Source organism: Trachemys scripta, chromosome 15, assembly GCF_013100865.1.
Source record: "Trachemys scripta elegans isolate TJP31775 chromosome 15, CAS_Tse_1.0, whole genome shotgun sequence".
Lineage (NCBI taxonomy): Eukaryota > Metazoa > Chordata > Testudines > Emydidae > Trachemys > Trachemys scripta.
Genome location: NC_048312.1, coordinates 4,322,146 through 4,334,923, shown reverse-complemented (window position 1 = coordinate 4,334,923; position 12,778 = coordinate 4,322,146). Strand labels below are relative to the sequence as shown.

The 12,778-nt window shown below is 49.2% G+C and overlaps 1 protein-coding gene across 1 annotated transcript; it reads left to right on the top strand.

Annotated features, from left to right (window-relative positions):
• The first annotated feature begins 478 nt into the window (after positions 1 to 478).
• Positions 479 to 4,680, top strand: ISCU (iron-sulfur cluster assembly enzyme). The gene is made up of 5 exons (XM_034790947.1): positions 479 to 626; positions 1,141 to 1,254; positions 2,100 to 2,210; positions 3,033 to 3,111; positions 4,111 to 4,680. The coding sequence occupies exons 1-5, from the start codon at positions 528 to 530 to the stop codon at positions 4,206 to 4,208; spliced, it is 501 nt and encodes a 166-aa protein (XP_034646838.1). The 5' UTR covers positions 479 to 527; the 3' UTR covers positions 4,209 to 4,680.
• The last annotated feature ends 8,098 nt before the right edge of the window (positions 4,681 to 12,778 follow it).

Here is a 12,778-nt window from a genome sequence, read left to right as displayed (position 1 = left end):
TGGCTTCAGTCCTAAACAGAGTGCTCGCTCTCCCCCTCAAACACGTCCTTAATCGACATGCCTCACTCTTCGCCGGACCGAGGCTAGAGTGAATCGCAACAATCAAACCCGGAGGGCACACGTGCGCGGCGCAACGGGCCAGGTCTGCCGGCGCCGGGGTGGCGGGGGCTGGCCTGTCACTCGCATGTGGAAGGGGGGAGGTTGAAGACGGCGGCGGGGGGGGGGGGCAGCGCCGTGAACCTGCAACGTGCGCAGAGGGAGGGGCCGTTTCCCAGGCTCCGAGCAAAGGGCGGCCCCGGCCCCGGGCAGCACAACAATGCGGCGCCGCAGCGGCAGGGATGGAACGGGCGGGGGCGGGGCGGGGCGGGGACGCGCCCTGCGGGCTGCCCTCCGACCCCGGCATCACGGCCTCGCGCCCGCCTCGCCAGGGGGCGGGGCCGGCGCACGTGTGGGTCACGTGGGGCGCGGCGGGGCGTGACGTAACGCTCTCCTAACAGTGCGCAGCGGGGTGGGGGGATGTGGGGAAGATGGCGGCGCTGCGGATAACGGGGGGTCGGGCTGTTGCTGCGCTGCTGAGACCCGGGCTCATGGGGCTGGCGGATCCCGCCGCGGGGTATCACAAGAAGGTCGGTGCGGGACTGGGGGGGGGGAGGAGTGGGGGGGGGGAGGCGGGTGCGGGACTGGGGGGGCGCAGCATTGGGGCTGGGGGCGGGACTGGGGGAGAGGGAGCAGCATTGGGGGCTGGGAGGATGTGGAAGGGGGAAGGGTCTGGGGGAGTGTGAGCAGCATCGGGGGGGTGAGGAAGAGGCTGGGGGCAGGATCCTGAAAGTTGTATGGGGACCTTGAGAGTGGGAGATGAGAAGGGGGTCTGGCTGTTGGGGGATAAGGGAGCTTATGAACCCCCATGCACTGGCTGAGAGCCCCTATCTTTGAGGATGGGTCAGCTGTGGGGGTTATTAGCTGTGTGCCTTGCCATGCGCTGGGCGTTGTCTGATGCATGTATTAAACGGTGCAGGCTTTATGAGCACTTTCCTGGCTGGGGACTGTAGACACCATAGTCATTGCAGATCAGATTCCCTTATAGGAATTTGTTAGTCTCTAAGGTGCCACAAGTACTCCTGTTCTTCTTTCTTCTTGTAGGTAGTGGATCACTATGAGAATCCTAGAAATGTGGGCTCCCTTGATAAGAGTGCAAAGAACGTTGGCACTGGATTAGTGGGTGCTCCTGCCTGTGGCGATGTTATGAAACTACAGGTGAGCTTACAAATACATAACAACAATGCCCCGCTTATTTCTGTGTGGCTAAAAAAATGCTGAATTTTGTTATCTAGTGACTTGAAGTTAAGCTCTAGTCACTGAGAGAGAATTCTAGTATAATTAATATTATGAATTGACCACACTGATTATGTTGACAATCATAAGTTGTTTGCAAGAAAGAACAGCTGATGATGAGACAAAGTAACATTACAAAATGGAAGCTATGGAATATGAGTTTGTTACTCTTAAATGAGAGCCACCTAATCATGACACTTCTGTCAGAGAATTTTCATCTAATGGTATTACAAGTGGTACCTTATGCTAGAGTGAGGTTTCTGTCTTGTTTATACATCTGATAGCACTTTGTGAACGTTCACTGTTTCCTATGTATTGTCATTTTTCCCATTGTTGTTTTTGTGGGTTCTTCACACAACATAAAGGGGGTGGGGGAATTAAAAAAGGAAAATGTTCTGGTAAAACCACAAAAAATAAAAGGAGGATTCAGGGGCAGGTGTCAGACCTGCAGACTGCTTTTGACTCACCTTTTGCAACTAAGTAGATTGTAAGTGGATTATGTCCTCTGACCAGTAACTGCAGGCTTAAACCATTAGTAAAATTATTTACTATTTCTAGAACTAAAATGTAAATGTTTTACAACATTCCTTGCCTCAGTCATAGGCCCTACGTATCCTGCTTCACTGGACACCAGTGAAAAGGGAATCTTGCCCCTGACTTCTATATGACTAGGCTCAAATTAAACCATTATCCAGTTGAGTCCTCTTCAGTGTTATTAGTACAAGAATGTGATATAAACGGAACTGATGTCATTGAAACTCTTGCAGGTTGAAGTGGATAAAAATGGAAAAATTATTGATGCAAGATTCAAAACATTTGGCTGTGGATCGGCAATTGCCTCAAGCTCATTGGCCACAGAATGGATTAAAGGAAAAACGGTAAAACTGACTTCACACCTATGAAAGAGCATATTACACAGGAGCTGGCAGCAGTCTCCAGCGATTGCTATTAATGCTACACCATCCATTATCAGAGACCAGATGTGGAATAGTGGTCTGAAAAGCATAGTATGGCGTTTACATTTTACCTAGCGTGAATTTTTTTTCTAGAATGAGGGAGATTAAGAATCTCTTCCATCTCTATCATGGGAATTTGACTCTTCTAGTTCAGTAGTTTTAATTTCCATTTCTGGAAAGGCAGCTCTTACTTGGGTAGCTTGATGATTTTCAGAATGGCCATAGCTTACATAGCCAGAAATAATGTATGTATATTCTCTTCCACACAAGCACCATGACTTCTTCCAACAAATAAGAAGCTCTTCTGAGATTATTTAGGTTTCTACCTATCCTTTTCCCATCAGTCTAAAACATCAAGTTGTCAGTCTTATGCACATAGTGCCATACAGCTGTAAATGCACAAACTGCCAATATAGGTTCCTTGTAAGGTCACAACCTAGAACACTAGTGTGTGCCTTGACTTCGGTCATCTGCAACTGTTCATTTGAAAACCTTTTCCTTAAATCTGGTATTTTGGGATGGAAGGAGAATGGGAAAGATGTTGATGGGGTGGTTATGTCAATTTGTTTATACACAGTCCTTTACTTGTGCACGATCGTTGAGTATAACAAAATAATTCTTCCTATGTTTCTCTCTGAACCCCCATCCTGAAGGCTAGTCCTCCAAACACCCCTTTCACAAATCTGTGGCACATGTACACCACCTAAGCAGTCAATCGTATATTAACAGGTTTATAAATTTCAGGTTGACGAAGCCTTGAAGATCAGAAATACTGATATTGCTAAAGAGCTGTGCCTTCCTCCAGTTAAACTACACTGTTCTAGTAAGTCAAGTTAAATACCGATTGTTTAAACACTGAACTATTTTAAAAATTAAAATCTATGTTGTCAGACGAAGCCCAGAAACATGGTACAACTTACTGCAATTTGACTCTAGCTCTTATTATTGAGGTCTCTAGGTATTTGCAGAGGACTTACATGGGTGCATCAGGATGTACCTGGTGTTACCTGTCTTTTGAGTCTGCCATAAGTTCTTCCAAGTCAAGTGCCCAGTTCTACTGATCTCTTTCTAAAGGTGACCTGCAAAAGAAACAAATCGGGGGTTGACTGTTTTGGGAGGTACAATGAGAGCCTAGAAGACATTCTGCTTTTATGTTTACATTAGAAACCAGGTCTTTCATCTGGAAGAGTCTGTGGTGACTAGAGAACTAGTAAAGTGACATCCAAGAGCCAAAAATGGAAACCTGAGCTTTTAATCAGAAGGAGTCTTGTCTGACCAATTTTCCTTTCTCCAAAATATTAGTCATGAACTTTAAAGATTCAGGACCCCTTCCCCCTCAACGTAAGTGTAAGTTCAGAAGCAAATGATGACCAGAGTTGACGTTTCTGATGCTGATATGGCAAAGCAGAAAAGATGGCATAGGCCCCGTTTTTTTAAAAAAAACTCCTTTGTTAGCTCCCTTGAAAGGAAAAGGAACATAACCCAGATTAAGGATGTTGAATGAGAGATGTGCAGTCGGTTGGCAAATGGAAGAAGGGGAAGGCGGGGGTGTCTGTCTAAAACGTCAGTTAATTCCTCGGACAATTAAAAGCATTTCCTCAACTAAGGAACAGTGCAGGCTGGAGCCAGGGCAAGCTTTGCTGTAGAAACACTTCTCCTGTATCCCAGTTGGGACCTGCAAGAAAATCTAGCCTTCTCTGTTTCTGCTGGTGGCCCTGCTGTATAGTCTCAGTGTCTTTGACCCATTTTTAGAAAGTGGATCATTTTCCCCCTTTACTTACAAACCAGTTTCAAAGTGCTCGTTCTCTCTTTCGCTTTTCAGTGCTAGCTGAAGATGCAATCAGGGCTGCTCTGGCAGACTACAAGTTGAAACAGGATCCTAAGAAAGAAGAGCCAGAGAAGAAAGCAGCCAAAGCCTAAACCTGCGTGAGACTAAAGCTTGCTTTCTCATTCCACTGAAATGTGCAGTGCAATTACTTTAGATGTTAGCGAGGAGAACCGGTGCAGTACTAAATGAAGCTGTAAGAGACGCACAATGTTTCACTGGTCCACATGTATTAAACCACCCTTGTGGTGCTCAAATGACTGGAATTTTTTTTGAGCTTATTTCAGCACACGCTACTGTCCTGTCTTGACTTCCTATTAAGTGTACGGGTGAAGGAGACAGAGCTCTGAGTGTGACAGTTGAGTTTTCAGCAATGAAAATCCTGGGGTTTCAAATGTTGCAAGGGCTAAAATTCATAGACTAAATGTATAGTTTTGCCTAAAGTTTTGTATAGAGAAGGGTTATATTGGAAAGCGTTTTGCCTTGATCTGAATGTTTAGGCAGGAAATTGCAGATCAGTTTTATTGCATATGCTGTATATAATATATTAAACAATCTATGGCAATTCCTGTTGGGTACAGTTGTGTTGAAAGTCCATTTCACTGGGACTCTTTGGGGCATTCATATCCATCCACCCTACAGTTCGGTTCCTAGCATTTCAAAACGTAGGAAATATCTGTTTAGAGGCTACTTTAAAAAACACCCCTGTTTCATCCTATGGCATTTAACAACCAAAAACTGAATTGAAAGAGCAGGTAATGACCACTAGAAGGCAGTACATTCATGAGCTGTTAAGAATAGGCAGGCACAGTATACTGATTTTTCTAGTTCAAGTACCACTTTCGCCATCAGTCTATGCAGTAGTTTAAACAAGGGGTACCAAATGTGAGAGGTGGACCTTTGAACACTAAGTCACCAGGCAGGCTGGCCACATGGCACCTGGAATTTTTCCAGAAATGCCCTTTGGGTTTGTTTGGCTTTTTTTTTTAGTTTCCTTCCCTCAGAAAATGTTGAGTTTCTAACTTTTCATTTAGATTTAGAAATGCAAAATTTTTCCCAGCAAGGAAGTTCTGGTTCCCTCCTATCTTAAGAAGGCAAATTAAAAACACATTTTATTAATAAATCCTTGTTTGGTGGGGCCTTGTCTAATGGGTTTTGAGTACTGGAAGCTGGCATTACTCCAGATGCTTTGTAAGCCTGTGTTGGGGGGTGGGAACAATATGTTTGTCTATAGGCAGTGTTATATCAAGAAAAAAAGTGTGCTTTAGTATCAAATAACATCCCCCTCCTTTCCGTATGAAGGGAGCAGGCACTGGGCCGTTCCTTCTCCAGTCTAATGCAAAAGAGGGTACTAGCCCATTAGTCCTGCAGGGGCTGAGGCTGTTCATGGGGGAAAACGGGAGAGAAAGCCGCTCCGAGGGAGGGTGGTGGGGAGGACCCTGGGAGGCAAGAGCCACCCAACCCACCCCTACTCTGGTAGGCTGGCGTTGACTAGGTGAGAGCCTGCACCACTGCTCCTGCCTGCCCACACGAGGGAAGCATGTGTGGGAGGGGTGTGGCCTGCCTCTGTTCACCTGGCTATCAGTGATGCTAGAACCGTTTTTATAGTGCGGGTGCTGAAGGGTGGAAACCATGTATTTGGGTTATTACTGTTTCAAGCCAGGGGGTGCAGTACCACCCTCAGCACCTATACTGGCTATGCCCCTGGCTGGGCTGGGTTAGCGCTGGCAGGGTGGGCATTGGGGTCCCTCCTGCCCTCACCCAGTCTGTGACAGCTCTCCCAGGGCCTGTTCCTTTCAGGGGGCAGGGACCTCCAGAGTCTCTCAGGCTGCAAATGCACTGCACACACTATTTAAACAGCCTGGCTTCCGCTTGGTGCAGTGGTTTGCAGCGCGTGGCTGAAGAAAGCTGTAACCAATGGAGTATCATAGCAAACGCTGCCACATGGCTTCCCTGAGCCCTTCTGTTGATTCACGTTTCCTGACCGCCCTATGAAATAAGCACATGGGAATTAGTTGGCAGGTTTTGGGGGAGGGTGCAGTATTAGCAGCCCCAACTGTTCAAAAATCATGCGTCATCCCCAAATTCATGACATTGACTCCAAAAAATCCATTTTTTAAATGTTCTATTGAGTTTTTCAGCCTCCCTTTTGATTATTTAACTCCCCCTGCCCACCCCCACCTTGTGTGTAACTGACAAGCTGCCTCGCCACCTCTCCCAAATGTACGGGAAAGGGGATTTTGACCCCTGCTTCAGGAGCTCCTGCTGCTATCTGACGGCACAGAGCATTCAGCTTATCCCCAAAATTCCAATTAATTATATGCCTCCTACCCTCACATCTACACACCCCCCCAGCCCAGCAAATAATTCTGCTGCCCTCACACCCCTAATATCGGTTCTTCCCCTGCCTCGGTTCTCCACATCATTCTGCCCCCACTCATCACTTCTCCCCCCCAACATCAATTCTGCCCCCTAACTCCTCCTTCGCCCACATGAGTTCTCACCCCAACATCAATTCTGGTCCCCAGCCCCCCACATCAGTTCTCCCACTAGGATTGGCCTGGAGTCTCCCAGAATCAGCATCGATCTCCCGGTAACAAACTAGTGAAAGCAATCCAGGAGATTTTAATAGGCTATTTTAAGAAAATGACATGATGTCATGTTGGGGCGGGGGGGAAATCTCCCGGAATAGCTTCAGTCGGAGTTGGCAAGCCTGCCTCCAACACACACAGCCCACTACATCAATTCTGCCTGCCCTGCACAGAGCCCAACAGATCAAGTCTTCTCCCATACATCAATACCATCCCCCCAGCCACCATTTACATTTGCCCCCAGACTTCACATCAGTTCTGCCCCCACATCTGCCTGTCTTCCATACCCCAGGATTAATTCTGCCCCACATCAATTCTCCTCTCCCCCAGATCTGCCATCTCCCTGTCCCTCCAACCCCCAACCTTAGTCCTGCCCTCTCCTCCCAGTCTCCAAAGTGCAACCGACCCTGGTGAGTGCCCTAAGGCGGCCCAGGGGGCAACACTTTCCTCAGCTCAGTTGAGGAACACCTTAAAGCTGAATGGGGCTGATAGCCAAGGCTTGAACCCCAAGGATCCCAACCCATGCTCTGGGAGGGAAGAGCTTTCTTCACCCCACCCCCAGGGGTAGGCCAGACCCATGAGGATAATCCCCAAATTGACTCCCATTAATTCTGTGGGGCACCCTCCATTGGCTGCACAACTGGGCCCATCTCATTTATACTGGCTGGCCATGATGCTCTGGCAGGTGGGTCATGAGTCACTCGCTTAGCGGGGCAGCACCTGCAGGGATCGCACTGCAGGGGACTGGAATAGCAACATGCCGGCTGCACCCTCGAACCCGTGCAAGGGCAGCTGGAAGCCGGCATACGGCCATTTTCAGGCACCTTCATGCTATCGACCGAGGCTGCCTGGTGGGGTCCCAAACTCTGAAGCAGGTTCAGCAACTCCCCCGTCCCTATGCTGCATTCACGGTACAGACAGCCCAAAGGTGTTTGCCCTACCCCCCGTCCCTGTGACCTTAGCAGGTCAGTTCGGTGCAGGTTTGGGGAAGGGGGCGGGCATGGGGATGATGGAGCATGCTCAGGCCCAGTATCGTAGATACAGGTCCCCTCCCTAGGCCCAGCTGGCCCCGTCTCTGGCCCCTTCCCCTTTGTATGTGACAACATTCCCAAACGTATCATGGGGATTCTGGCCCCTGTTGCAGGCGCTCTCAGCCCCATCTGCCCAGGCCCCATTCTGCTCCCAATTTCCCATCAAGTCTGCCCCTTTCCCTCCACCTCTGCTCCTCTTCCAGCTCTGGGGGCTCTTTACCCCCCTCCCCATCTTCCCAGGCTGGGTGTTGCAGGGAGGCAGGGGAAGGACCAGAGGAAATATCCTGTCTCCATTGCTCACAGGCGGGGCAGAGCTCCACTGGCAGCAGCTATGATTGGCTGCTCTTCCCGGGGAGGCAGGGAATTGGCCACCCTACACGGCTTCCAGAAGCCATGGCATGGCCCCGCTCCGGCTCCTATGCGCTCCAATGGGAGCTGCAGGGGCAGTGCCTGTGGATGGGGCAGCGCGCAGAGCCGCCTGGCCGCGCCTCCGCACAGGAGCCAGAGAAGGGACATGCCACTGCTTCTGGGAGCCACTTGAGGTAAGCGCCACCCGGAGCTTACACCCCTGAGCCTCTCCCCATGCCCCAACCCCCTGCCCTGATCCCCTTTCTGCCTTCCAAATCCCTTGATCCCAGCCCGGAGCCCCCTCCTGCACCCCAAACCTCTCATCCTCATCCCCAGTCCCACCCCAGAGCCTGCACCGCCAGACGGAACCTGCATCGCTTCCTGCACCCCTGCCCCAGCCCTGATCCCCCTCCCGCCCTCCAAACCCCTCGGTCCCAGCCCAGAGCACCGTCCTACACCCCAAACTCCTCATCCCCAGCCCTACCCCAGAGCCCGCACCCCCTCCTGCACCCCAACCCCGCCATACAATTTCTATTCCCTGATGTGGCCCTCGGGCCAAAAAGTTTGCCCACCCCTGGTCTAGTGACAGCTTCACAGGATCACCAGCAAGTCAAAACGTAGTTCCCATTGCAAGCGGATCCGGCACTGCCACCTCGCACGGTTTTAGCTCTGGCTACGTAATAATTGGTGTTTTGCTTAAATCCCCAGTTGCTGGACTCATGAGAGTCTCAGTTTCATTTTTTTCAAAATAAAGATTCTAGCCCGCTTGGTTGCCGAGAAGAGCTTTATAATCATGAAGCAAGTGCACCATAAAGGTTTGAAAACCAGAAGGCAATTTTAAAAACCCAGTTAATATTGGGTGCTTTTGGGGGGCCTGACTCACGCTATTTAAATGGTTGGGGTTTGCAGTACTATAAAACCCTCCTGACAATAATAATAATAAATCCCTTCTGAGAAATAAACCCACAAAAGCAAAGAGATTCTGAACTAAAAGTCTCTGTAGCCTCAAGAACATGGGCCTAGTGAAGGAAGCATGATACGTGTCTGGAGATCCTGCATCTGTGCCTTCTTCTCCCGTTCACTCCCCTGCCAATGCCCTGCAAAGTCCTGGGACAGGCCAACCCTCCTCTAAGCGTTGGCCCGAGGCAGTCACTCACCACTCCCTACACTTCCCTTCCTCAGAATTCAGGTCTGCATAAACTCCAGTGACTGGTGCTGGATGCATCAAGCCTGAATGACGGTCTGGGGCTGGGTATGTGATTGATGGGGGCTCTGTGTTCATTTCTACCTCCCTGTGCATCATGAAGAGGGCTGTTTATCTCGCTTTACCCTACAAGGGCCAGGAATTTGGGGGTCACCAACCCATCTTATGGCCCCCTCTAGCCACTGAAAGGGACAGTAGTTCCATCCAGCAAAGTCGATGGAGAGGGAAACCACCAGGTGGGAATGGAGAAGTATTTTATGGGGACAGAGCCCTGGGAGAGACCTGGTGGAGCCTCTGTAGGTTTGAATAATCACCCAAGCTCTGAATCTCCTGGGATTCTTCCACTACGGGAGTTATATGGAATCTGGTTCTGAAGAAGGGGTTCGGATGCTAGTTTGACATGTTGTGTGCCTGCACTGACACTGGAATTTGCATGGCTTTTTATATTAGTCCCCTTGATGCCTCCGGTCAGAAGAGTCAGCTGTGCTTTGGGTGTGTAAACAGCTAGGATACAAGTGGTCTTACCCGCTAACACACCCATTATGCCCTCACTCCCAGTGCCCCAACCACTGGGTTAGAGTTTTGCCATTTACTTCAGTGGGAGAAGGAGCAGCCCTTACCGAAGACCGGTGCTGTATGAATTGCAGGGAGGTGCAAGATGCAAAGGCACTAGCCAGAGTTACAGTGAAACTAGGCCGTGCATTTATCAAAGCGCTCCAGTTCCAAGGCAGGGGAAACGCACACAAATATCGAGCAAAGACCGTTAATCCGTATCCCAGAGCACATAAAACTTACCGAAAAGCTAAGTGCAGCTCCGTTGCCTTTTGCCAGACCTTGTTTATTTGCTGTGTCCATTAGCAAACGTTTCATCTTTCACTTCCGTTCTGTGTCCTCAAAGCCGTGAGCTGACATATGGAACTGAACTGCATTCTGTACTGCCAGATTGCCTCATGGTAACTGGTTAATTGAAGAAAAAGAAAAAAAGAAAAAATAACGAGGCTGCTGGGTTTCTTTGCAGTTTATCTGGTCCCCCTTGATGTGTCATCAGCCTTTGATCATTTCTGCTAGGCACAGGTTCCAATCCTTTCCTTCCCTCGCTCTCAAGTACTGCCTCATAGCATTTGATGCTGGGGTGCGTTTTATATTGTGAAGGGTTCAAATTACTTAAAGCTACCTTTTCCCTCTCTTGTCTAGGTCACCATGCGTCGGGGGCGGGGGCGGGGGTCACTGCCCAAATCCCCCCGGACAAAAACAAAACAAAACGATCAGCTTTTAGCTAATAACACCCAAGACCCACACCAAACTCTCCCTCAATCCTAACTCCCAGCCTCGCCCAAAATCCATCTCCCACACACTCATCACCCATTCAGAACCAAACAGCTGCAAAGGATTGTAGGTTATGGGTGCAAATTGTTGTGGGATCTGACCACAAAGAGTTGTGGGAGGGGGATAATCAGGTCACTAAACAGAGACCAGGTTTAGAGTCACTGAAGAGGAGAGTCTGAGAGCTCCCCTATTAGAGGAGAAGTTACTGTAAGTTACTAACAGCAGTGTCCTGTGAGGAGCAAGGCCTATGGCAGAACTGAGTGTTGAACGGTTGGGGAGAACTCTGAGTTGTAGCAAAAGCCTTGGAATAAAAGAGAGAGAACGTAAAGAGGCAGGGAAAGTAGGTTGGCGGAGGGTGCGTGTGGAAGTGGCCTTGTTCCGTTTCCATTGGCATGGCACAAAGGAGGTGTATTAAGAGCATTTTGACTATTCATTTAATTGTGTTGCAGCTATTTATTAAAGTGACCACAGTTTGCTTCAGATCGGCTCTATTTAAAACACAGGTGTGAGAGGGAGTGTTTAAAACCAAGGGAAAGCTTCAAAAAGCCCTGTCGTCCCAGCTTGGAGAGAGGTTCTGATTTGGTATTTCAATCCAGCAAGGAGGAACAATTGAAAAGGTGTGTGCATGCCCCCGCAGACATACCTAGCCACCTGCATGTGCCTCTACATGCACACACATGTGGCCCACGTGCCAGTATGCACTTCCCCCATAGATACACCCATTCACAGATATGTTCCCCCATACACACTGTCCCCACCCCACTCTCTCCTAACAAGGGGCCAAAGAGGAGAGCTTTTGAGTTTTGCAACAGGTTGGTTAAGACTCCAGGGTCTAGTAAGGAGCTTCTTCTTTGCAGAGATAAAAGGACTTTAAAAATCTCCCCCATATTTATAACACCTTAGTTGACTCATGAATATCCCCTACCTCTCTTGTGCTTTTTCATGTGACAAAGACTGCAATTGCCCTCCAGCTCTCTCGCTCTCTCTCTCTCTAATATATATATATATATACACATACATATATACACACACACACACACACACACACACACACTTTGGATAGAGCAGAAGCCAAAAACTGCTGGGCTCAGGTGTGGTTTATGTTCTTGTTCCTGCCCCCATTAGTCTTCATCATAGGGCAAAGGCCTTGACCAGCTCTGTTGATGTCTTATTTGCATTCATTATTGTCCACATTTGAAGACTATCGTAATTAGAGGTGGAAGAGGCTTATTACATCCCATCTAGCCCACCTCCTGGAGAGAGGGTGGGAACTCGGGATGTCCCTGAGGTGCCAGGGTTCAGTGCAGTCTAGTTTAGACATTCTAAGCATTGGGGCTCCTCATCTTCTTCACTTGAGAGATGATCCCACAGTCCATGGAGTTTATCCTGATCTTTCCATCCAAGGTTTTATTAATTTCATCCCACTACTCCTAGTGGTACAACCCTCAATACATTTCCCCTTTCCTTACCCTTCCTCCGAGATTTACCCCATACTCCAGATGACAGGGTAGTCCAAGACACTCCAAACTCTGTATGTTTTGAATCCAGCTCCAGACATCCTTGTTGATTTCCATCTCTGCAGTGAGGCCAAAGAAAGCCCCAGCTCCAGAGACTCCTGCAAGCCACAAGGGGGGTGTTTGGATCCAGCTCTCAACAGTTGCAGGGTTTTGTCATCTGCTGGTGGAATGCTTGGCCCTGGGATGGAGGCTGAGACCCGGATCCCCTGAGCTATGGAAGCGAGGCTCCTAAATACCTCTGAGGATCTGGGACTGAGCCCTTAAGGTCCAGTCCTGCAATCCTCTCCCCATTCACATCTCACTGTAGGATCAGGGAACTGGTTCATCATTCCAGGTGTGGCTGCAGCAGAACTGCAGGTGGAGGAGGCTGTAGATGGGGACTGAGAGGGGGCCCTGACCACAGTGCACATGCCGAGGGCCAATCTCTGCTGTTATACTGCAGTGAATCCCCCATACCAGTGAAGCCAGTGGGCTGATGGGGGATTCACACAGGTGAAACGGAGAGCAGAACATTGCCCAAAATCTGGAGAGCAGAAAAAGTGCTGATTTGCTTGTACCATTTCTCTCAGCTTTGCTGGCTCACTTTTTAATTTGACAACTGCTGCAGCAACCCCAGGGCTGAAATCGAGAGAAATCCATTTGAAACGC